The sequence below is a fragment of the Castor canadensis genome, chromosome 2 (genome assembly GCF_047511655.1).
Source record: "Castor canadensis chromosome 2, mCasCan1.hap1v2, whole genome shotgun sequence".
In the NCBI taxonomy this organism is placed as follows: Eukaryota; Metazoa; Chordata; class Mammalia; order Rodentia; family Castoridae; genus Castor; species Castor canadensis.
This window is the reverse complement of record NC_133387.1, coordinates 133,363,964-133,390,808: the sequence shown is the minus strand read 5'-3', so window position 1 is coordinate 133,390,808 and position 26,845 is coordinate 133,363,964. Positions and strand designations below refer to the sequence as shown.

The window sequence follows — 26,845 nt, the reverse complement described above, 5'->3', positions numbered from 1 at the left end:
CTATGTCCTCTTGAGAGCTAGAGAACAGAAGAAAATAGTCAAAATCAAGAGACTGGTCTCAAAATTCAAGGATAAAAAAAAGAGTGAGCCCCTAAGGAGCACAGGGACTGTGAAGACCAGATGCAAGCACCTCTGGGAGAGTTACGTAGAACCCCCAAAATGGAATGTTAAATTTAAATTTTTCCCTTTATTTTCAGTTAATATAAAGGGCCTGATATTAAAAGGATAAACAGAAGACTAAATAATTCTTCCATAAAAATAAAAAACTTTTTACTCTTGGAATTTATTAACAATATTCTAGATGCTTTATAATAACTAAAAATATGGAATGTTATCACAATGTACAATGCTCTTGGAAGAGTTTGGATCACTTAGGTATTCATAGTGGATTGAGGGGGGGTAATTTCACAAGTATTCAAAACGAGAAGAAAATTGCGTTTCTGAAACATTTTGTGCTATATTCATCTTTATCAAGCCTGAGGAAAGGCCAACAGGCAAGAATCTATCCTCTGATCAAAACAGCAAAAGCTGCGTCTTTTAAACCAAACTAAAGAGCAACTCTTTAAACTTACTGCCAAGTGTTAAATACAGAACAAACTCCATTTAGGTTTCAATGATCGGAGCACTAAGTCTCAGACAGCACCCCTGACTCAGAGATATGTGACTGCCTGAGAAGGTCCTCCTGGGTGTGGATTGTTGGAAACTGAAGATGGAGACAACTCTAAGTGCTGTCACACATCTCAAAGGGTAACAGAACACAGGACAGGAGAAGGTGGCTGAGAGAAGATAGCAATAAGCAAACCTGATACCTGTTTGCTATCCCCTCCTCCAGGAGCTGGATTACTTGCTTATAGCTGGTAACAACATGGTGAGATAGACCTGTCAGATGTGTGAGGGTAAGAAAAGAAATCAAATAAACTTTTGGTAAAGTTTAACCTTTCCCTGTAGGTCTTTAACTTGATCATTCCTATTTCATATCACTGATAAAATAGAATGAGGAGCCACAGTGAAGCCCAATCACATAATAAATTAAATAAAATGTTTATTGAAAACCTACTGTCAGGTACTGTAATGGACTCTAGGAATACTGTTTTTTGTCTTCATAGAGATTATGGCCTAGAGTTCATGTAGTGGCTGTGTCAACAATTCCTCACAATTGTGCCCCACAGATTACAATACAAGACCTTATATATTACCTCATTTGACCCTCACCAAATTCCTGAGATAGGTGAGTACTATTTTGCCCACAAGGTGGCAGGCTCACCTTGGCGTATAAAACATACTGTACACACATTCCTGTCCTCCCACGGGATACAATCAAAAGGAGTTATACTTTCTAAATAAGACAGAATAGTCAAGTGCCACAGAAGCAGAATAAAATAAACACCAAGAAGATCAGAGCAGTGGTGAGAGCAGGCTCCACAGAAGTGAGACTTGATGGAATGGAGCTGTCCACTCCATCATAGAAGGGGAAGGCTTTAGACAAGTGAAGAGGAATGTAAGGGCAGAAGAAAATCTTTATGGCTGGTTCTGACCAACACACAAAGGGCTTCTACAACTGTGCTAGAAAATCTCTGTACAGTTTAGAGATTCAGAGCAAAATAATTTCATAGGCCTTTTGTTAAATAGGATTATACTAAAAAATTAAAGTAGTTTGAACAATGATGGGGTTTATATTAAGGAATTATTGTTATTAGTTAGATGTGACAATAATTTGTCACCATCCCTGGCCATAAAGGAAATGCAAATCAAAACCACACTAAGATGCCACCTCGCCCGTTTGAATAGCTATCATCAAAACATCACCAACAACAAATGTTGGCGAAGATGCAGGGGAGAAAGGAACCCTCACACACTACTGGTGAGAATGTAAGCTAGTACAACCACTTTGGAAAACAACATAGAGGCTTCTTAAAAAACTAAACATACATCTGCCATATATCCAGGAATACTACTCCTAGGGATACACCCAAAGGAATACTTCTCAGGTTATTCCAAAGGCACCTGCACACCCATGTTTATTGGAGTGCTATTCACAATAGCCAAGGTATGGAAACAGCCAAGATGCTCCACTACTGACGAATGGATTAAGAAAATCTGGTATTTATACCAATGAAATTTTACTCAGCCACAAAGAATGAAATTTTTTCATTTGCAAGTAAATGGATGGAACTGTAGAATATCATCTTAAGCAAAGTTAGCTGGGCTCAGAAGGCCAAAAATCATATGTTCTCACTCATATGCAGATTATAGACCTAAAACAAATGCAGTAATACTATTGGACATGGTCACATGCTAAGGAGAGAATGTGTACAGGACGAATAGGAAAAGGGAAGGAAACCTAAAACTTGAAAGTGTTTGATGTGCCCACTGTAGAGGAGCTAATAAAGTAATCTTAAATTGACAGAGACCACTACAGGAAAGTGACCAGGAAATAGTGAAGAGGTCAGGTAGAGATGACTCAATTTAGGTTGTAATACACATGTGCATGGAAGCAATGCTAGAAATCTCTCTGTATAGCTATCCTTATCTATGTCTTTCTTATTAACGCTTATGTTTTCTCTTTAACAAAATTGGAGAAGGCAAAACAGGTTCTGCCTGGAAGCGAAGGGGGTGGGGGAAGCAGGGTGGGAGGCAAGGGGAAGAGATGGCCCAAACAATGTACACACATATGAATAAATGAATAAACAAAATTAAAATAAATAATAAATCTAGCCTAATAAAAATATCAAAAAAGGAGAAAACATTCCTAATCTTTTAAGGCTACATATGTTTATAGATAAACTGAAGTGGCATCTGGAATGTCTCTCAAGATAATACAGGATGAGGGAAAGTGCATGGGAAACAAAGCGGGATCAGCCAAGACTTAATGGTTACTGTGACTGAGTAATATGTACATGGGGGTCACTACATTAGTATGTCTGATTTTGCATATGTTCAAAATTCTCCATAATAAAGAGTTTAATACAAGCTGGCACAGTGGCACATGCCTACATGGGGATGCACAAATAGGAGGACTGCAGTCCAGGCTAGCCAGGGCATAAGGTGAGACCCTACCTCAAAAATAAGAAAAGCGAAAAAAAAAGAAAAGAAAGAAAGAAAAGGAAAGAGGGCTGGTAGAGTGGCTCAAGTGGTACAGCAAAGCTCTGAGTTTAATCCCCAGGACCACCACCACCAACAAAAAAAATTAATACATTTAATCAAGTATGGAGACATTCTGCTTTTAGGAATGGTGAATTAAGGTAATATGTACTGTAAAGGCTACTAAAAAAGCCTGCATATCCTGACCAAAAAAAAAAAAAAAAAAAAAAAAGACAACCAGGGATGGAGCGAGCTTTCTCAAGCTCCTGGTTCTACTGACCTAACTGGGGGGTGACTGGAGATGCAGAAAGGACAAACGATAGAAGACAGACATGCAGAAAGTTGGGATCAGGTGTGCTGGGCACCCAGATAGAGATGCACAACAGCCTCATTTCTTCTTTTCTATTCTTTAGGCCTTACTCCTTTATAGTTCTTTAAGACCTTGCTTCTTTTCTATTCTTTAAAGTTTCTTTCCTTAGACTTGCTATGTCCCATTTTTTTTTTTTAGCTTTCTTAAAGTCTCAGCCCTCAGACTTTCAGACAAACAGCAGCAGCCACTTCTAAGCACTGCATTAACATAACTCTTAAAGTCTTGATCCTTAGACTTGCACTGTCCCAGGGTCTCTTTAGCTTTTCTTTAGTTTAGCTTTCTAAAGCCTATGTATAAAGTTCTTGGTGTAGAAAGCTGCTCTGGTGGAGAAACATAGCCAGCAGTAATGTCAGCAGCAGCCAATCAAAAATCCCCATCCAAAAAAACCCTTCCATCAAAAAACCCTCCATCAAGGCTACTTAAAAAGCTGAACATTGACCTACCATTTGATCCAGCAATACCACTCTTGGGGATATACCCAACAGAATGTGACACAGGTTACTCCAGAGGCACCTGCACACCCATGTTTATTGCAGCAGTATTCACAATAGCCAAGTTATGGAAACAGCCAAGATGTCCCACCCTGACGAATGGATCAAGAAAATGTGGTATCTATACACAATGGAACTTTACGCAGCCATGAAGAAGAATGAAATGTTATCATTCGCTGGTAAATGGATGGAATTGGAGAACATCATTCTGAGTGAGGTTAGGCCTGGCCCAAAAGACCAAAAATCATATGTTCCCCCTCATATGTGGACATTAGACCAAGGGCAAACACAACAAGGGGATTGGACTTTGAGCACATGATAAAAGCGAGAGCACACAAGGGAGGGGTGAGGATAGGTAAGACACCTAAAAAATTAGCTAGCATTTGTTGCCCTTAACGCATAGAAACTAAAGCAGATACCTTAAAAGCAACTGAGGCCAATAGGAAAAGGGGACCAGGAACTAGAGAAAAGGTGAGATCAAAAAGAATTAACCTAGAAGGTAACACCCACGCACAGGAAATCAATGTGAGTCAATGCCCTGTATAGCTATCCTTATCTCAACCAGCAAAAACCCTTGTTCCTTCCTATTATTGCTTATACTCTCTCTATAACAAAATTAGAAATAAGGGCAAAATAGTTTCTGCTGGGTATTGAGGGGGTGGGGGGGAGAGGGAGGGGGCAGAGGGAGGGGTAAGGGAGGAGGTGGGGGCAGGGGGGAGAAATGACCCAAGCCTTGTGTGCACATATGAACAATAAAATAATAAGAAAAACAAAACAAAACAAAACAAAAAACCCTCCATCAATCCCCCATCAAAACCCTTGCATCCTCTTTCAGCCAGTCTTTTATGTACTTGTATGTAAACAAGGAGGTAGAGCAACAGTTCTCGGGGAGGGGGGTGACACTGTAACAAGAGAAACCTGTGTTCCTACTTCTCTGAATCTAAACAACTTAGGAAAAGCAGCTGTGCTGCATTTTGCACTCTTCTGCGGCTGGGGCCATGCCAAACTCAGCCTGCTGATTATTGGGCACAGCTATACTCATGTCAAGTTCTCACAGGATTCTCATAATCCACTCCCCACATCTTCTCCTTTTTTATTTCTTAAATGCCCAATGAAACCCATTCTCCAATCCAAGGAGTTGTCCTGAAACCTCTGTTGTATGCCAGAGCTGTTAGGATCCAGTCTCTCAAGCACAAGGTAAAGTGTCTTTGATTATGACCAGGCAAAGCAGCCTGTAGGGGACTCTTAGCAAGAGTAGGAAGTCTCTTGGCCCATGGAGGTAACCCCAAATGCATGGTTCCCAGTACTTGATGGGCTGGAAGGTCCTCCTGACCCTCCTCATCTGACGCTGAATCAGAATCATCTCCAGACTGAACTTTACTTTTAAGATGGGGTTGACGGTTCAGTGTCTCCACCGCCCACAGCATCTTGTTACTGCCTCTCACACTCCTGTAGGACTGGTTGTAAGGGGTGAGACCCACATCCTGACTCGGCTACCAAGGAGGAAAATCTTTTACTTCTTACTTCTATTTCCTTACTTTATTATAACATCTCTTTATTATCCTATATTTCTTCTTCTACTGTATTCTACCTTATAATTCTTCTTCTACCGTATTCTACCTTATAATTCTACTGTATTCTACTTTATAACAATTCTTCTACCATATTTCTACTTCTGTATTTTTTCCTTTTACCTAACTTCTTTAACATAGCTTTTTTAAAGTCTATATAGTTTCCCATGATTTTTACACCTGACTGCATTTAATTCATTCTCCCTCTCACTTTGCTTATTTTTGTATTTCTTGCATGTTTTTCATTTCTCTATTACGTGCATGCTCCCCAGAGTGTCTTCTCATCTCAGGCTTTAAGTTCCCCTGTAGCTAGGTCCCTGTTTGGGCACAACCTGGAGCGAGCGTTCTCAGGCTCCTGGTTCTACTGACCTAACTGGGGGCAACTGGAGATGCAGAAAGAACAAACGATAGAAGACAGACATGCAGAAAGTTGGGGTCAGGAGTACTGGGTCCTCAGATGAAGATGCACAACAGCTTCATTGCTTCTTTTCTTCTCTATTCTTTAAGGCCTTACTCCTTTACAATTCTTTAAAACCTTGCTTCTTTTCTATTCTTTAAAGTCTCTTCCTTAGACTCACTCTGCCTGTAGATCATTGAGTGCAACTGTGCTTCTGTCAAGTTCTCATAGGCTTCTCATAGTCCACTCCCCACGTGGGGATATACTATCAGCCGGGCACCAGTGGCTCACACCTGTAATCGTAGCAACTTAGGAGGCAGAAAACAGGAGGATCACAGTTCAAGCAAGATGGGGCAAATACTTTCCAAGACCCTAGCTCAAAAAAACCTTCACAAAAAAGAAAGGGTGGGGGCTGCTGGTGGAGTGTCTCAAGGTAGGCCCTCAGTTCAAGCCCCAGTATTGAAAAAAAAAATTGCACATCTAGTTGAAGGCACAGAGATATAACCAAAGAGTAAAACATTCCCAGGCCATATACTGGAGGAAGCTGGAGGCCCAGAGAGATAACAAGAGTATGTTGGGTGCTTTTCCCATGAAGACATTTGCCAAATTTTGAGGGGAAGTAGCTAAAAGCAGTTTTCTTGCAATCCTGCAGGAATGTGAAGGTAAGGGTTATAGTCCACAGCCTACCCAAGAGTGCACATTCAACTCTTTGGGATAGAAACCTAAAGAACCATTACATAGGAATACGTTGAATCAGAAGTAAGTGCTGGGTGCCAGTGACTCACACCTGTAAGCCTAACTTCTTGGGGAGGCTGAGATTGGGAGGATCAAAGTTTGAGGTCAGCCTGAGAAAATAGTTTGAGAGACCCTCATCTACAAAATAACCAGAGCAGAAGTGGACTGGAGGTGTGGTTCAAGCAGTAAAATGCTTACTTTGCAAGCACAAATTCCTGAGTTCAATCTCCAGTTCAACCCAAAACAAAAGTAATAAATAAGCCTTTGAAAAGACTGCAGCTAAGCTTCAAACATTCTCAGTCCTTCCACTGACTGGAATGAGGTGGTTCTTAACTCCTTGTATGCAAAGGGACCTAGTACAAATAAATAGAAGTCTTCTGTAGAGTAAGTCATCATTGTTCTATACCTCCTAGTCATCATTGTTCTAAATCATTATTATAAATAATTTCACAAATACCATCTGGCAAAAAATTACATATAAAAAAACACAGACGTAAACCCATAAACCTGGCAACATAAATGAAACCAACAAAAATAATAGCCAAAAGAACAACACCCAAGAAAGATTCAGATATGACAGTTACCAGACAGACTTTAAGATAACTATGTTTACTACTTTCAAGGACCTAAAAGACAAGACAGCAATTTGTTTCTTTATTGATATATTCATATGTGCATACATTGGATCATGTCTCCCCCCTGCCCCCCCCATCTCTCCCCTCAAGCCCCCTCGTTCCCAGGTAGAACCTGTTCTGCTCTCTTCTCCAATTTTGTTGAAGAGAAGATATAAGCAGTAATAAGAAAGTCAAAGCATTTTTGCTAGTTGAGATAAGGATAGCTATACAGAGAGATTCCTAGCATTGCTTCCATGCACAAGTATATTACAACCCAAACTGATTCATCTCTACCTGACCCTCTTCACTATTTCCCGGTCACCTTCCCACAGTGACCTCTGTCACTTTAAGGTTACTGTACTAGCTCCTCTGCAATGGGAACATCAAACACTTTCAAGTTTTGGGTTTCCTACCTATCCCTATTCCTTCTATATGTGCTCTCCCCCTTATCATGTGACCCAAGTCCAGTAACATTACTGCCTTTGCCCTAGATCTAAAGTCCGCATATGAGGGAGAACATATGATTTTTGATCTTCTGAGCTCGGCTAACCTTGCTCAAGATGATGTTCTCCAGTTCCATCCATTTACTTGCCAATGATAAGATTTCATTCTTCTTCATGGCTGAGTAAAATTCCATTGTGTATAAATACCACATTTTCTTAATCTATTCATCAGTAGTGGGGCATCTTGGCTGTTTCCATACCTTGGCTATTGTTTATAGGACTGCTATAAATATGGGTGTGCAGGTGCCTCTGGAGTAACCTGAGTCACATTCCTTTGGGTATATCCCTACGAGTGGGATTGCTGGATCATATGGTAGGTCTATGTTTAGATTTTTAAGAAGTCTCCAAATATTTTTCCAGAGTGGTTGCACTAGCCTGCATTCCACCAGCAGTGTACAAGGGTTCCTTTTTCCCCACATTCTCACCAACACCTGTTGTTGCTGGTGTTTTTGATGATAGCTATTCTAACAAGGGTGAGGTGGAATCTTAGTGTGGTTTTGATTTGCATTTCCTTTATGGTCAGAGATGGTGAGCATTTATTCATGTGTTTTTTGGTCATTTGAATTTCTTCTTTTGAAAAGGTTCTGTTTAGTTCACTTGCCCATTTCTTTATTGGCTCATTGATTTTGGGAGAGTTTAGGTTTTTTTTTATTGTTTTATTATTCATATGTGCATACAAGGCTTGGGTCATTTCTCCCCCCTGCCCCCACCTTCTCCCAAGAGTTTAGTTTTTTGAACTCCCTGTATATTCTGGTTACCAGTCCTTTGTCTGATGTATAGCTGGCAAATGTTTTCTCCCACTCTGTGGGTGGTTTCTTCAGTTTAGAGACCATTTCTTTCGTTGAGCAGAAGCTTTTTAATTTTATGTAGTCCCATTTGTCCATCCTTTCTCTTAGTTTCTGAGCTGCTGGGGTTCCATTGAGGAAGTCCTTGCCTGTACCTATTGCTTCCAGACTATTCCTTGCTCTTTCCTGTACTAACTTCGGAGTTTTGGGTCTGATATTAAGGTCCTCAATCCATTTTGAGTTGATACTAGTACAGGGTTATAAACATAGATCTAGTTTCAGTTTTTTTGCAGGCAGAGAACCACTTTTCCCAGCAGCATTTGTTGAAGAGGCTGTCTTTTCTCCATCGTATGTCTTTGGCGCCTTTGTAAAAAATAAGGTGGGCATAGCTGTGTGGATTCATATCTGGGTCCTCTATTGTGTTCCACTGGTCTTCATGTCTGTTTTTGTGCCAGTACCATGCTGTTTTTATTGCTATTGTTTTGTAATATAGTTTGAAGTCGGGTATTGTGATACCTCCAGCATTGCTCTTTTTGCTGAGTATTGCCTTGGCTATTCGCGATCGCTTGTATTTCCAAATGAACTTTAGGAAGACAGCAAAATTTCAGAGGAAATTACAAACTCTAATGCAAGAATCAAATCAAAGTTCAAGAAATGAAAACACTGTAAGTGAAAATAAGAACTTGATATTTAAGGCTAGCAGCAAGCTAGAGCCAACTGAAGAATTAGTGAACAGGAAGACAGGTAAGAAATATATCCAAAATTTAGCAGAGAAAAAAAAATAGATAGGGTAAAAGACATAGAGTACATAAAGAATAGGCCTAATATAATAGTAACTGGAGTTCCAAAAGGAGAGAATGGGAATGGGGTAAAATCAACATTAGGAAAGGTAATGTCAAGAACTTTCCAAAACTGATTTTATTTCTGCCAAAAAATTTGCACACACACACACACACACACACACACACACACACACTGAAGAAACCCAGTTTGATTTTAGAAGAATCTTTTTTTGTTTGTTTTTTTTTTTTTTTTTCAGTACTGGGAATCGAACCCAGGGCCTCATGCATGCCAGGCAAACACTTAACCACTGAGCCATATCCCCAGCTGTTTTGTTTTTTTGATAGCACTGGGGTTTTAACGCTAGGCCTCACACTTACTAGGCAGGCACTCTATCTCTTGAGCCACTCTACCAGCCCTAGAAGAATCTTAATCTACCCTGCTGGTAAATAAACTGCTAAAAAAAAAGAATCTAACTTCATAATAAATTGCTGATGATCAAAGATGCAAAGAAAAAAACCTTAAAATAATTAGAATGAGAGATACATTATCAGAAGGAACAATGGAAGGTAATAGAATACTTTTTAATTTCTTAAAGAAAATAGCCATCAACTTAACATTTTTGTAAACTTTTTGTCCAAAAATAGAGAAGGAATAAAGATATTTTTTCAAGCTGGACACAGTGATGTGCACCTGTAGCCCTAGCTACTCACAGGATTGCATGAGCCTAGGAGCTCAAGACCAACCTGGGGAACAGCAAGACCACTATCTCAAAAAAAAAAAAAAGAACAACAACAAAAAAAAACACATATATTTCAATCAACCAAAAGCCAAGAGAGAATATCAGTCGCAGACTCACCCTACAGAAAATACAATCAGTCCTCCTTGTCCTGAGTTCTGCATCCATGGATTCAACCAACCACAGATTGAACATTTTTTAAAAATAAAAATGATAACAAAAAAATGATACAAAAACAAAAACAAAACCAACACCAGCTAACACCTATTTCTATAGCACTTACACATGTGGGAGCCTGGCTTGGAAAGTCGGCTGAAAGCACGTCCACACATGAAGGCAGCCCAGCACAAGTACAAAGCTCAGACCAGGGAAGACCATGCATGCGTGAGGTGGTCAGAGCCCAAGTGAGGTGAGAAGGCATCCACACGGAGTCTATAGAGCCAGGTAAAGAGTGTTTTCAAGTTAGGGTGAGAGGTGGTCCTGCAAAAAGATACAAAGACCACGAGGGATAAAAAAGGCACCCACATGGTTGGGGATAGTGGCTGATAGGCCAGCACAGAATGCTGGAACTTGTGCATAGTGAGTAGGGCTTCCTGTAGTGAGGTGTCCCCACACAGTGCCAAAGCACAGCAGGAAAGGCGGTCATCCATGTGAGACAGAGCACAGCAATAGCAATGGAGACCAATGACAGCAGGGTATATCAAATCAGGGATTTGCAATTACAGAATGAGAGAAATCAAGAATGTTTTCTTGTGATGGGTTAGAACTGGAAGTACTGATGTCAACATATTGTCTACCTCAGAGGGACTAGTAGAGACTAGGAGTTACAATATTTCCAAAGGAATGAGTGAAACTAGCACTCATTTAGCACTTTGTTGCTAAACACCATTCTCTAATAAAAAGGAACCAGGGATCCTGGGAAAAATAGCTGATTCCAAGCCTGAGGCAGGAAAAGTAGAATATGTACCTGGAACATTTTGTTACTGACAGCAAGAAGTGCTCAAAGAATGATGAAATTATGGCAAAATGTCCCACTTGAAGGGAATCCCACTGGCTAAACATGGGCTATTTTAAGCATTAGAAGAAAAAATAGTAAATGGTGGTTCATGCTTGCAATCCCAGTCACTCAAGAGGCTGAGGCAGGAGGATCTCTTGAGCTCAGGAATTCAAGGACAGCCTGGGCAACGCACTGAGACTTTGTTTCAAAAAAGAAGTAACAGAAGGTAGCCCACTGATTAAAACAGGAAAGCATGAACCCATTTGACTTAAGTAATACTAAATTCAAAGTTTGATGAGGACAGGATATTTACATAGTTTCAAAATACTGTTTACAAACACACTTGCTAATTATAAAGGTAAAACATTAATTTCAAACAATCCCTGAGCTCTGCATCAGGAGCCAGAGGTTTTAAACTTGACCCTGTCATTGACTTGGGTATGTGACTTGAACTGTATGTATGACCTCTGTGAGCTCTGGTCTCTGGGTTGCAGGCTGATTCAAGAATATGATCCCAGTCTCCTGCCACATACTTGACATACAGGATCTGTCTTATTCCTATAGACAAGGTTCCCAGTTCCAACTCTATCCCAACCAGCACTGCGACTTTGAGAATACCCCTGAACTTTTCCTAGATTTAATTTTGTCTTCTGTGCAATGAGGACATTTGGCCTATGTCTGAGGTCTCCACTGGCTACTTCCTCCCTGCTCCAAAGAAAAGAACTTTTAAGATGACACTACTGCCATCAATTCATGGTCTGCTTTGAAAGCACTGCTTTGCATGAAAATACACAGCCAACAGAGGAAACTAACCTGCTTCTAGCAAAGGACATAGCATTTTTGTTATTATTTCCAAGTTGCCATTGTAATGGGACATTTGGGTTAAGATATGGGTTTCAGAATCAATGATGGCGTACTCACTGGGCCATCCCCACTGGCCATGCCTGAACAGAAGAGACCAGCTCTTGATCTTTCATGTCCCTCTTCTTGTCGGGATTTAAATTAGCACACTTCTGTGAGAGGACCATAACATGTGCGTTACTCCTTATAAGTGGCATGAAGAGTAAAAGCTTCCCTTTCAAAAGAACCTAACTGTTCCTATTTAACAGCTAGCCACATCTTATGAAATAAGAGATGAAACCAGACACCAAATATCAGTGCTTGATGAGGAAGCATATCAGAACCTGCCAAGTGTCCAACACCTCCCTCTCTCCTCAACAATCCCAACTACCACCACCAAGGGAAGGAAAGTACCCTAGAAAGAAGACTGGCTGATCTGGGAACCAGACAAGTCCCTGCCAGATCTGGCACCTGCAGACCTAATCTATTTTAGGCCACTTTCTCCTCACAAACTATGCTTTAGCCACACTAGCCTCATTAAAAACACCAAGGGCCCAGTATGGTGGCTCAATCCTGTAATCTCAGCTACTCAGAAGGCAGAGATTTGGAGGATTGCAGTTTGGGACCAGACCAGACAAAAAAGTTCACAAGACCCCATCTCAATCAAAAAGCTCAGCATGGTGTGGCAGGCCTATGGTCCCAGCTACGCTAGTGGCAGAGGTAGAAAAATGGTGGTCTGAGGTCAGCCCTAGGCAAAAACACAAGACCCTATTCAAAAACTAACAACAGCAAAAAGGACACTGTACCACTTGAGTAACAAGTGAGAGGTCATGAGTTCAAACCCCAGTACCAAAAGAGAAAAACAAAAAGTGGCTTATCAGGGTTCTTATTCAAACTGCTCTCCTTACCTGATATACTCCTCCCTTCGCTACACCATCTTTCCCAGGACTGGCTCCTATGCTCCCTTCAGGTGTCAGCTTCACTGTTACCTCCTGAGAGAAGTAGGTTTGGTTGCTTTCTAAGTTCTTCTCCATCATTACATCTACTTATTTTATTAACCTTTATCACAGCTTGCAGAATGAACCTAGCATCAGTATGACTGCTGGGACACAGTAAATATCCATTACACACATGTTGAATGATCCAGTGAACATTTAGTAGTTTCCTATAGGCCTATTTGGGTGTTAGATTTCCAGGACCATAGTAACTCACCTTGTACGTAGGGCCCCATCTCTGGGTGCTCCCTGACACGCAGGGTATAGGACTTTTTTTTATCAGATTGCTTCAAAAGATCTCGCACACGTTCATTATAGATTTCTAGGAAACTAGAGACAAGAGGAGAAAGGCAACACAATTAGAGTTTGAAAAAAAAAAAAAAAACACTAAGAATCAGAAGGTCCAGTTGGGTGTCAGTGGCTCACACCTATAATTCTAGCTACTTGGGAGGCTAAGATAGGGAGGATAGCAGTTCCAGGAGAGCCCAGGTAAAAAGTTTTTAAGGTCCCATCTCAACCAGTAGCTGGGTGCCGTGGCACACACCTGTCATCCCAAACTATGCAGGAGGTAGACATCAGAGAACTGTGGTTACAGACCACCCCAGGCAAAAAAATTTGCAAGACCCCCACCTCAACAGAAAAAAATAACTGAGCATGGTGGCATATACTTGTCATCCTAGTAATGGCAGGGAAACCTAAAATAGGAGGATCATGATTCGAGGCCAGTCTGGGCAAAAAGCAAGACCCTATCTCTGTAATAACCAGAGCAAAAAGGGCTGGAGGCATGGTTCAAGCAGCAGAACTCTTGTCTAGCAAGCTCAAAGATGAGCTCGAACATCTGTACTGCCCTCCACCCCCTCCCTCCAAAAAAAGAAAAAAAAAAAAAACCTCAGAAGGTTCTAGGTTCCTACTCCAGCTGTTATCACTGACCATCTAAGACCTTGATCAAGCCAGGGTTTTCCCTGAACATCTTTCAAGATGTGTACAACAAAGGATTGTGCACTGGCTAGCATCACATCACAGTTTTAGGTCTATAATGTCAGTGCTCATTTAAGATTAGCTCTCAAGGGGCTATTTCTGTATATTTTTCAGGGTATACTGCCAGTAGACTGTGCCCTGATCAAGCCTCCATGGAAGGATCTATCAAAGCTTTTTTTAGTGGTTTTCACAAGTGATCCTTCTATTGTCCTACAGATGCATCTCAAGGACCACTACTGACCAGCAGGGGAAGCTAAGTGAGAAAGCCCCAGTCTCTGCCTCTACTTTATTTAGGACAATTCTCATCTGTTTTATACACTGGGATTGTGTACAGATACACCCTATCATACAGGTATCTACTAGCATTCTATTCTCTTTATGATACAGTTATGGGTGGGGAGCATGGCTCCAGTAGTAGAGAACTTGCCTAGCATGCTTGAGGCCCTGAGTTCAAAGTCCAGTACCACCAAAATAAATAAATAAATAAATAAATAAGCAAACTGAGAGTGTAGCTCAGTGTCAGAGCATGAGGCCACAGGTTCAATCTCAAACACCATTAGAAAAAATAATAAAAACAGCAGGAAAGTGGAAGGAATTGGAGATCATCATGTTGAGTGAAATAAACCAAGTTCAGAAAAACTCTGATTATATATTATACCAAATTAGAATTCATACATTTTGGAATATTATGAGTATCAAGTAAAAATTCTTCTATTTCTTTGGGGGAAAAAAGCCAAATAGCCCATGTTTTCACTTATATGTGGAATCTAGACCTAAGATGATGATGAGGGTGAAAATAATAACCATAGGACATGAGTGTAGAAGGGAGATTGTTTTGGGAGGTATCGGTGAGAGGGTGAAAGGGGAGGTTAAAGAGGAATGAAGAGGATAAAAGTACATAATGAAACCCACCAAATACTGTTTAAAAATGGGAGGGAGGGGAGAAAAGAGGGGCATTAAAGGAATATAATAGAGGGATGAATTTATTCAAAGCACACTGTACACATCTATGGAATTACCACAGTGAAAGTCCCTGTACTATTAATGTGTGCTAACAAAAAAAAAGAAAAAAGGATCCAGTTCAAAGCCAAACTACTCCTAACTACCTCACAAATTTTTCCTAACCTTCTCCTATTGAAACACAGGAATCACAGCCATCTCTCAACATACCTGTTCCAGATTTTATGTATAACATTTAATATATATTTATACATATATACACACAGAGCTTCGTAAAATTTTTTTACAAACTTTAAAAATAACATTCATAATCATTTCAGTTTTAAGAAAGGTAATTGTTTTTTGGAAGGTGATGAAAATATTCTGAAATTAGATAGTGGTGAAAGCAACACAATCTTACAAATATTATAAAAATCACTAAACTATACACTTTCAAAAATTTTTGTGTTAAGTGCATTTTATGGCAAATTACATCTTAAGTTTTTAAAAGGACACTAAATACTTTTTTCAGGGTTTAAAGGGAATTGGTAACCTTACACCAACATTTTTCATAACAGATTGATTAAAACTTTGTTTTGGTTGACTGTCATAGAATGTGCCTATAATCTCAGCATTCAGGAAGCTGAGGCAGGAATATCATGAGCTTGAGCTACATAATGAGATGATGTCTCAAAAAACAAACAACAAAAACGATCTTGGAGCATCTACACAGACTGGGAACTAGAGTGTTAGTCTCCTACAGACTGATCCATTGGGAAGAAAAATCACAAAAGCTAATATGACACTATACAGAAAGGGAAACCAAACAACCAGTGTAACCTGCAGCACAGGAGAAATGTGCTTGCTAAGTTCAACAGTAGGGAGTTAAGTTTTCTATATCCCAAGAACCTAGAAAAATCTCTCACTCTCTGTACAAGATGTATCTCCTGTGGCTTTTCCCCATCCCTCTGATGACTCTGGAAGCAAACAGAGGACAGCTGAACATGCTAAAATTTGGAGTGAAACTAGAAGCAGCTCAGGTCCTGGAGCTGGAGAGGCTCTTACCTTACTTGTATCTTGCAAGAGGAATGCAGTGAGGCACAGTCTTCCTCTCTGATGAAGAGACCCTGCACAAACCAGAGGGTTGGGATTTCACTGAAGGGAGTGGGCAAAGGAGACCTACTTTGAGAAGATCTGGTCAAAAGAGAGTCTGTACCTCACATATCCGTGGTGTCAGCCCAACAGAGGCCTGGAGAACAGAAGAAAGGAAAATATTGTTTACTCTGGGCAGTGCTCTGCCCCACCCAACACCTGGAACCCTCCTAAGTATGGAACCTTTGTGTGAGCCTCTTTACTTTTGGGAGTTTCTCTAGAAGTATGCAGAAGACATGTGCCATTGCTCTCAACAGACACTTGTGGGAGGAATGTGCCTATGAGAGGCAGATTATCACAAGATGGAAGAGAAACTAGCAAACCTAGAGATTCAATTCCATGCAATGAAGCTCATCCTTCTCAGATAACCCCACTTTACTAGACACAGAAAGACTAGAGGACACGCATGTGCAAAATGTACATCTGAAGAGAAGTGGCTACTTTCTCAGCTTATACCCAGGTTAAGGGCTTTATCTCCCTGGCTCAGTGACAACTTCTTTTAATGTCAAATATGTGAAGCCACACTAAATAAACATAAAAAAAGGAAGCAATGAACTGGCCCAAAGAAGTGGGAAAACCTTTCAGGAGGAACAGTGCCCTTGGCAATGTCCCTATACAATGTTATCTGTCATCACCACACTAGCTCATCTCACCACAATACTTCTAAGACCTAAAATCAAGAGGGATAGTACTTCTAACACTAAAATAAAGGAATGCTGCTCACCCAATTTTCCATGATAAAGGAAGGCTCTCACTAAACCCTACGTACTTTTGAAAGCCTCCAACCTAGAAGTTAGTTCTTCTGCTTCCTTCGAACACAGAGATCTGACTTATATATCCATTCAACTTGGCCACAAATTTCTGCACAGTCCAAGCCAGTATTAAAGACAATGTGGGATTCAGGTTTGCTGTGCCATTAGAAAGGTACTCACTGGGGTCCCCAGCATGGTATATGTCTTCCCAGAGCCTGTCTGCCCATAGGCAAAAAGGCATATGTTGTAGCCTTTGGCAGCTCCAGATAGCACTTCAGTCCCCAAGTCCTGGAACACCTGTAGCAACAAAAGCAGAGAGCATGTCATAGGTCCTTCTTCCCACAGAAGATTTATACTTATTATTGTTATTATTTTAGTGGTACTGAGGTTTGAACTCAAGGCTTCAAGCTTCCTAGGCAGGCACTCTACCACTTGAACCACTCCACCAGCCCTTTTTTTATGTTTAGTATTTTTAAGATAAGGTCTTCCTTTTTGCCCAGGCTAGCCTTGAAACACATTCCTTCCAATCTCTACTTCCCAAGTAGCTAGGACTACAGGGGTGAATCACTGGTGCCCAGAGGATTTATAACTATTTTTAATCTAAAAATTATAAACTATTGACTATAAATTTCTATCATATCCTAAGAACGAATTCAACTTCACAAAAAGAGGTTAGGGGGCTGGCAATATGGCTCAAGTGGTAGAATGCCTGTCTAGGAAGCTCAAAACCCTGAATTCACCCCCCAGCATCACCACACACACACACTAAGAAAAAAGAACGAAAGAAAGAAAATTCTGTTAGTCAATCATTCAAATATTTTTTAAAGCACCTTCTCTATGCTGGCCATAATACTAGCCATTGAAGATACGAAAATTGTATGGTTCCTATTCTAAGGGAATGAGTCTAGAAGAAGGACAAAGACATTCAGGCAAAATCATTCTTTTTCCCTCTCATAAGAAAATGTTTCTGTGGTTAAATGAACAAAGCTACAGTGAGCTGGGTGCCAGTGGCTCACACCTATAATCCTAGCTACTCAGGAGGCAGAGGTCAGGATGACTTCAGATCAAAGCCAGCAAAGGCAAATACTTTGTGAGACCCTATCTCTAAAATATCCAACACAAAAAAGGTCTAGCAGAGTGGCTCAAGTGATAGAGCAAGCATGAGGCCCTAAGTTCATGAGACCCTGAGTTTTTGAAGTTGTTTTTGGCCCAGTACCACCATAAAAAGAAAAAGCTATAGAGAAACATTGTCCAATAACATGTAAATTCAAGGTCTCAAATAACCACAGTGAGAGTCAGTTAAGCTCAGAAGTTAGAGAGGGATTCCCAGTGAGTGCATTATCTCTATGCCCCCTCCTCACACTGCCTGTAACAGTTGGTCTTTACCTCTGTGGTAGTCAGTTTTTGTGAAAAAAATCAGAAACAGCCAGAAGTACTCATGTGAAAACGCCTATACTGTATGCACTGCCTGAAAGTCCTATTGAATTCAGATAGGCAGACCATGGTTTCAGGAGAAAACAGGCTTATGGAAAAACTGTAGCTTCCCAGTTCAACCAGGCCGCAGCAGAACGCATGTGGACCTCTGCATGCCCTGGATGGCATAGTGGACATTCACTCTTTGTATGCTTGTTCCTCACATCCAAACTCTCTTCTTACTTGGTGGACATCTTTGATTGTATCAGTCTGGGTGGGAAGCAGGGCCCAGCCTTCTACTACAGAAGCTAAGCAGGCCAAATACCCCTCTTCACTTCCTAGCAGCTAGAACAACGACGTGAAATGAGGCCTGTCAACTATGGAGATGCTCCCACTTGAATTTGAAAGAAATAGAAACAAAGCCAACAGTTGATCAATTCCTCAAGAGTCCAACAGTGTGCCCAGCATACAGTAGTAGAAGTGCCAAATGCAGTGCTCAAATCAAACTATTCTCTGCTAGGATTCTGTCTGGGCTCCCTGCTACCTAGGGTCCCACTGCTTCTCTGCTCACTTTTTAACTTTCCTTTCAGTTGTCAATCATCCCGAATGGTTCCAAATTGTAGCATGGTTCTTATACTTTAAAGCTGTGTGATCCTGGGCAAGTCACTTAAATTTTTTTAAGTCTCAGTTTCTCTAGCTATAAAATGGATATTTTGTGTCTATATCATAAACACTGTTGTGAAGATTAAGTGAGGTCAGACACAAAACTAGGGACAACAGGGACAGAGGTAGGTGTTGCTAAGTAAAGACTACACTACTTGTTCTGTGTTTTAGCAGCTGCAGTTACCCAACTTGGCCAATGAAGTGTTTGTTTGGTTTGGTTTTTAGTGCTTCCAATATTATGGCATAGGGTCAGAAGAACCCAGGGTGCAGAAAAAGACATGGGCCTGTGCAATTCCCACTCCTACCCTCACAGTCTCCCTCCTTTGCAGCTCTTTCCATCCACTAACTCTATGTTAGCAAAGCTGAAAATTGGGCAAGATTCTATTGGCCCCCTGAAATCTGGCTGGGTGAAATTCCCAGAGTCTGAAGAAAGAGCAGTGTATTTCTCTGCATTACACCAGTTGAGTTGATTGCCATTCATTTACTAGTTAGAAAATCTTTCCAAAAACTCCACCTTTCTTTCTACTGTTCCCACCTCCTGCTGGGGCAGAAGTACAGACAGAGCAGGGCCGTATCTTCCCACAGTTTGTATACAGCTGAGCAGAGTAAGAATTGCAAGAAAAACAAAAGGGCTGGGCATGGTAATGTACCCCTATAATTCCAGCTACTCAGGAGGATCATGGTTTGAGGTCAATCCAGACAAAAGTTAGAGAGACTCTATCTGAAAAACAAGCTGGATGTGATGGTATATGCCTATGGTCCCAACTATTTGGGAGGCCAAGAGGGAAGGAGAGAGCGAAGGATGGCAGTTTGAGGCTGGGAGGGGGTGGTGGAGCATGAAACCCTATCTGGGGAAAAAAAAAACTAAAATAAAAATAACAAAAATCTAAAGGACTGGGGTGTGGCTCAAGTGGTACAGCACTTAAGTACAAGGCCCTAAGTTCAATCTTCAACACTAAAAGAAAACAAAAGTTACTTTGTTCATGTCTTTATCCAAATTCAAATAATTACCTAGAAATTTCATGAAAATATCTTTGAAGATACCATTTTCCTTCAACCAGTAAAAGAGACTGTCAACTGGCAAAACCCGAGGCTCCAAACCTAGTATTGGTGGAAACTGGTAATAAACAGTTGCCACTCTTCAAGAACCATGGCATTTGTAATGGTAAGTTCCCAGAAGGCCCACGGCCTTAGGTGGAGTATCACAAAGCCAGATCATGCCATGCTCCATTCTCCTAGTCATAGTACAATGAAGCACGTGGAATAATTCACTGGGAGTGCCAAGCCCAGTTTGAAGGCTAAAGTAAGTCACTAAATGGCAATCTGAAGCTACAGGGTTGAGTTCAGGACCTTTTTCCTGGAGTAGAAGTAGGAGAAGGTGTTAGACTGTATATAATATAGCACCACTAGGCTTCTAAAGTTAATACACAGACATTCCACTAAATGCTGCTGTATGGGACCCCCAAACATGAAGTCAAACCAAAAGTGCTAAGATATTAAGATTTAAAAAAAAGTTTTCATGCCAGGTATACTAGTACATAGCTGTAATACCAACATTCAGGAGGCTGAAGCAGGAGAATTATAATTTGAGACCAGCCTGAGCTACACTGTGAGACCCTTGTCTCAAATCAAATCTGATTTGATATCTTACCAAAGAGTATATATAGATAGCAAATAAGTATATGAAAAGATGTGACACTCAATATCCTATATTAGGAAATCACAAATTAGAATAGTGAGACACCAATGCACACCTATTAGAATGGTAATAATCCACAATTCTGACACAGCAGTTGGAGAGGATGGGGAGCAACAAAAACACTCATTCACGGCTGGTGGACGTGCAAGATGGTGTGGGCACTTTGGGAGACAGTTGGGCAGTTTCTTATAAAACTAAACATACATTTATCATACAGTCCTGCAATCTCATTCGTTGGTATCTATCCATAGAGCTTAAAAACTTATGTGTGTACCAAAACCTGCACATGGATGCTTATAGCAGCCTTATTCATAACTGCCAAAACTTGGAAGCAACCAAGATGTCCTTCAATAAGTGACTGGATAAATAATCTGTGATACAAATTTAACACTAAAAAGAAATGAGCTAAGTATGGGCTGGTAGCATGGGTTAAGTGGTAAAGCGCATAGCAAGCACAAGGCCATAAGTTCAAACCCCAGTACCATCACAGAAAAAAAAAAAGAAAGAAAGAAAGAAAAAAAGAAAGAAGCTATTAAGCTATGAAAAGATAGGAAAGAATCTTAAACACATATTACTAAATGAAAATCTGAAAGGCAATACATGGTATGACTCCAACTAAATAAAATTCTGGAAAAGTTAAAATTATAGAGTTAATAAAAATATCAATGGTTGCCAGAGGTTAGGGGGAGAGATGACGAGGCAGAACACAGTATTTCTAGGGCAGTAAACTATTCTATATACTTCAGTACATACATGCCATTATACATCTGTCAAAACCCACAGTGCACAACACGAAGTGTGAACCTGAAGGTAAAGCATGGAGTTTGGATGATAATGACATGTTAGTGTATGTTCATAGGTGGTAATTAAATGTACAACTCCAATGTGGGATGTTGTTAGTGGGGGCGGTTGTACATGGGAGAACTCTATGTACTTTCTGTTCAATTTTGCTATGAACCTAAAACTGCTCTAAAACAGTCTATTAAAAAATTAATTTCAACCAGATAACTCTTAAGGAATAGACCTCCCTGATTATTGGAGAGATATCAGCAACATTACCAGACATGCCCTGCTTTTTTGGAGCCAAGTTCTCACTATATTGCCCAGGCTAGCCTTGTACTTGCAATTCTCCTGCCTCAGCTTTCTGAGTGCCACCATGTCCAACCCCAGACATGCCCTTGTTAAATCCAACTAGAATCATCTCTGGATTTCATAATAACTGTTTAAGACCCAAGAACAATGGTTGGTCTATATTTTCCTAAAGGAATTTTTCATTTACAGGGATTTTTTTGTAGGTGTGTAATTCTATTATATATTATATTCTCTATCCCAAGTAGACACATAATAAAAATAAAAATGAAAAACATGACTCCAATTTAGGATGAGAAAGGTTTAAAATAACTAAATAAATATTGATCTCAAATGTAGCTATCAGAAACTCAAATGAGTGAGAACTAAGAGGGACATTTCAAGGTTTTTAGTTTAAAAAGACTAGAAGCTGGAAAGTGTTTCGAGACAACTGCTGGCAACTACTAAAACATATGGCTTCAATACGCTGTTATTTGTTAGTTACTTGAAAAAATCTTAAGGGACCCAGAGTTGTAATACTCCTCATCACACAGAGACAAAGAGGAAAGGCTGATACACTGTGAGTCTACTGATGTATGTCTTCTCCAAACCTCCTGTGAGCCCCTTATTTGGAAAGAGAGTATTCATGTAAGATACATTAACTTAATGGGCCTTCGTTAATGAAAAGGCTTGGAATGATTTATCTTTTCTTCTAAATAGCCACACTCATAGTCTAAAGGTAACGAAGATAGACTTTGACCTGGCAGATTAGCTAAAGCAAGCTACTGCTTAGCAAACCCCAGTACTATAAGAAAAAAAAAAAAAAAAAAAAAGCTAGGCACTGGTGGCTCACGCCTGTAATCCTATCTACTCAGGAGGCAGAGATCAGGATGATTTGAGGTTTGAATCCAGCCCAGGCAAATAGTTCATGAGACCCTACCTCGAAAAAAACCTTCACAAAAAAGGGCTGGTGGAGTGGCTCAAGGTGTAGGCCCTGAATTCAAGCCCCAGTTCTGAAAAAAAAAAGGCAGACAGGGAAACTTCTAAGTCCAAAATCTGGCTCTTTGGTCATATAACTTGAACTCAGTTTTCTCATCTGTGAAACAGAGAAAGAAGCACAGTAGAAGGGGCTGAGGTGTAGTTCAGTGGTAGAGCACTTGCCTAGCATTTGTGAGGCCCTGGGATCAATCCCCAGCTCAAGTTCCTCCCTCACCCTGGAAAAAAAAAAAAAAAAAAAAAAAAACGGTTACAGACATGTCCACCCCCAATGAGCCTGTCTAGGGGTCAACAGACATAATTTGGGCCCTGGCCTAAGTGCAGCCCAGACACTATCTCTGATCTTTTATAGGAGATTTCTCCACAGGAAATACCAACAGCCTGCATCCGATTTTGACAGATGAATTTCTATTTGCCTTCTTCATTTTGTACTGTGAACTACAGAGAGATTTCCTTCCCTTGTTGGTCTATATTATGTATTTATCCATGCAACGTATCCCCTGGAAATTGGTATTTAAACAGTAACCCGAGAAAGGAGAAACTACTATAGAAATTTTGAAATGTAGATAAACATGAACAAAGCCAGCTGAAACCTATGCCATATCCAACGGGGAGAGAGAACAGTCATTATTCTGAAAGAAACCAGCCTTTCTGAGACACGTGCAGGTCTCAGAACTACATTTATCTCAGCCTCAGCCAGCAAACACTTATGCACTGAATTCCTGATAGAGGCCAGCACTGCACAGGGCACCGTGCAGGTTTGAAAGACATTTCAAACACTGTCTCAATCCACGCTGAACACACCATAACAGCTGGAGAGATAGGCCATGAGTCAGTAAAGAATTCCATACTGGTACAGGATAGAATATGAGTGAAGGGTAGATATAAATATTGTATTTGGAGAAAGGAAATGACTGTGGCCTAAGTAATTAGGGAAATCTTTACATCAGAGTTGGCCACCTAAGCCGGGTCTAAAGCTAAACTTACTTATACCAAAGTAGGCTTTGAGAGAGACCCCCTGCCTTGAAGCCCCAAATAGTGTCTCCAGATAAAGGCCTTCTCCCTTAAGTGAAGGTGACCTCAGGACTGTACACTACAAAATCTAAGATGTATCTGTATTTGTCACTTCACTCCTTCAGGATGTCAGAGTTGTGGCTGAAACCATAGAACAACCAGGTCACTTTACTCCCTCTGAAAAATCCCTTTTCCCTCATGTCATCTCTTGTTTTCTTCCCCCGCCCTCTGGTATTCAGGATCAAACCCACTGCCATGTGCATGCTAGACAACCACTCTATTGCTGAGCCTCCCCCAGATCCCTTGCTACATTTTCTTCCTGTCTCTCTCTCTCTCTCTCTCTCTCTCTGTGTGTGTGTGTGTGTGTGTGTGTGTGTGTGTGTGTGTGTTGGTACTTGGGTTTGAACTGAGGACCTCATGCTGCTAGGTAGGTGCTCTACCACTTGAGCCATTCCTTTGCTTTATCTTAATACATGGCTGTCAACCTTGGAAAGTTCATGCTTAGAACTAAAGATATCCCACCTCGTACACAACAAATGCCCAAGCAAGCAACCCCAGAAACAACGGAACAAATCTCTCTGCCCCACCCCTTCATTCAAGGTATTTTTATTTGAACAAGTAAATATGGGTACAAAAGAGAGAGATGCTAGCAGCGACATCTTAGCTACATATTCTAGAGGGTCTCACTGGCCATGATAGTGGCCCATTCACACTTTAGTCATCTGAAAATATCATTTCTAAACCAAAATTCCTCTGTGGCCAGACAAAACAGCATCTTTCTAGGAACTTTGGCTTGGGTTTATCAACTAGCCTTCTTCTGACCCCCCTTTGAAGGTGACTGATCCATGAGCTCACTTCTACGGAGGGAAGAGGAGACACAGGGGGTAGCAATCTTAACTATGACAAAGATCTAAGAAAATCTCCCCAACATGTCCCAACTTAAAATTTCGCTAACCCTCAGCTACTGCTATGGCTATAGAATTAAAGGAACTTAGAAAACACCAACATGTTCTGTCTTATCCTCGTGGACTCATTATATTGTTTCAGTTGGCACAAAGAACAAAAGAAACTTACAAGCACTTTTCTCCATCTCATTTACTTTTGTTTCCCCCAACTACATCATCTATAATGTAGATTTATTACAAAACTTAATATCTACAATGTATCATCAGCACTTCCAGTTCAGTAAGAAAATATTACAAATACATAAATCTTCTATGGTTGCTACTCAAAATACATAAAATCGTATATCCTGATTTTCATTCAGATGTAGTGAGAGCCCATAGACTTCAATGTAGATAGATATGATGTAATTATGTGCATATGTATTTATAAGTATATGGAAATATATATTCCCTAGCTTTGTCTAACTCTATGTAGAGGACCTAGGAACAATGATATCACAATAGCAATGATCACCCCCAGCAAACAGAATTGTGTCCTAAATTCCATTTTCCATTAATAGGAACAATCTGACCATCACATAATAGTAATAGATAGTAATCCACTGAATAAAATGGTAAACCATGAATAACGATTATTTATAAACAACTTGAATGTTTGATGAGGGTTGAAATATTTACATAGTTTCAAACCACTTCCCAACAATATATTAATTACAAAAAGGAGAAAAGAGTAACTTTACAGTGCAAAAGCCTAGCAGACAACACATTAATGAGGTAATCAAAATGAGCTCCATGAAACTGCTACCAAAGATATAAAATCTGAATCTAATCATGAGATGACACTGGACAATCCAAATTATGGAATAAAACAATTGGTTTGTAATCTTCCAAAGTGTTAAGATCATGAATATCAAGGAAAAACTAAGGAACTATTGCAGACTGAAACAGACTACAGATAAACCAACTAAACACAAGTGATTCTGAAGTGGATCTTTCTGCTACAAGTATATTACTAGGATGCTCAGTGAATCCTAAATGGGGTCTAAGGATTAGATGGTAATAATATTTAATTTCTTGATTTTGAAGGTTGTATCATGATTATACTAGAGAATGTCCTCTTTCTAGGAAATGCCCTCAAGTATTTGGGGCAATTAGGTATTAGATCAGCAACTTTCTAATGGTTCAGGAAAAACAATTCTCTGAATGTACTATCTTCTTTGTAAGTTTGTGATAGTTTTAATCTTAATTAATAAAAAGATACAAAGAGGGCTGGGGGTGTAGCTCAGTGATACAGCACTTGCCTAGCATGTGCAAGTCCCTGGGTTCAATCCCCAGCACCATGGAAAAAAAAAAAAAGATACAAAGAAAAGTAACAGTTGCCAGGCACCAGTGGCTCACGCCTGTAATCCTAGCTACTCAGGAGGTAGAAATCAGGAGGATCACAGTTCAAAGCCAGCCTTGGGTAAATAGTTTGTGAGACCCTATTTTGAAAAAACCTATCACTAAAAAAGGACTGGCAAAATGGCTCAAGTGGCAAGAATGCCTGCCTAGCAAGTGTGAGGCCCTGAGTTCAAACCCCAGTGTTACAAAAAAAAAAAAAAAAAAGGCAAGAGAAAGCACACTGGATTTTAAGTCTGGATTTACATAGATATCAGTATTGTTACCTTCTAGTTGTGTGACCTAGTGTGAGTCAAATGCTGTGTTTCCTTTTTCCTCATTATAACAAGTACTTAGAAACTGCTTTGGCTAAAAAGCAGTTATGGGCCATCACTTAGGTCCACAAGTTAACTAAAATCAGGAGAAAAACTCTGCATCCCTGCCTCCACTTTGCTCCTGTCTTGTTTGCTCTGACTCTCTCCTGAAATTACCTTGGATACCAGGAGGGTTAGGAATAGTAACATCTTTATGATAAGGGACTAAAACTGACCCCAAGGAAAGGAACAGCAGAGTCTCTACAGACAGAACAATCCCCAACTAAGGACAATTACCTAAAAGATGAGGCTACACCCTGGAGCAGGAGCAATCATCTCATGGGAACCTAATTGCTCCCCTGAAGTGACTATAGCAATAACAACATCTCAGGAACCTCCTGAAGAACCAGAAACAAGATGATCAACCAAGCTACCTGCCTGGGACTGCTTACGTATGAAAACTTTTCCCCCTGCCCCAATTCTTCCTCTATTCAAACCCAAAGCTCCTGTTAATTCCCTGATGGTAGGCTAAAATGCCTTGCCTCTTTCTGTTATGTACAAGTGCTGCATAATAAATCTCCTTTCTCTGTCCTTCACCACTACTTGTCTTTTTATTTGGCATATGGGGGCAAGTGGCTGGACATAATGTGGAACCCCTCAAGTTAGAACCCTGGTTA

At 40.3% G+C, this 26,845-nt stretch overlaps 1 protein-coding gene across 11 annotated transcripts in view; it reads right to left on the bottom strand.

The window, feature by feature from the left end:
* The window catches only part of Stard9 (StAR related lipid transfer domain containing 9), a 108,030-nt gene that overhangs the window by 47,137 nt on the left and 34,048 nt on the right, over positions 1-26,845 (bottom strand). For 6 of the 11 annotated variants that reach the window (XM_074065756.1, XM_074065757.1, XM_074065759.1 and 3 more), the window contains exons 4-8: positions 16,900-17,016; positions 16,032-16,064; positions 15,881-15,942; positions 13,116-13,228; positions 810-879 (exon numbers count right to left, since the gene is read on the bottom strand). In XM_074065756.1, the coding sequence (XP_073921857.1) occupies positions 810-879; positions 13,116-13,228; positions 15,881-15,942; positions 16,032-16,064; positions 16,900-17,016 (395 nt within the window). Of the gene's footprint in view, positions 1-809; positions 880-10,349; positions 11,923-11,984; positions 12,046-12,811; positions 12,842-13,115; positions 13,229-15,880; positions 15,943-16,031; positions 16,065-16,899; positions 17,017-26,845 lie in introns of those variants that run through there. The other 5 variants (XM_074065764.1, XM_074065765.1, XM_074065763.1 and 2 more) reach the window with 4 other exon arrangements.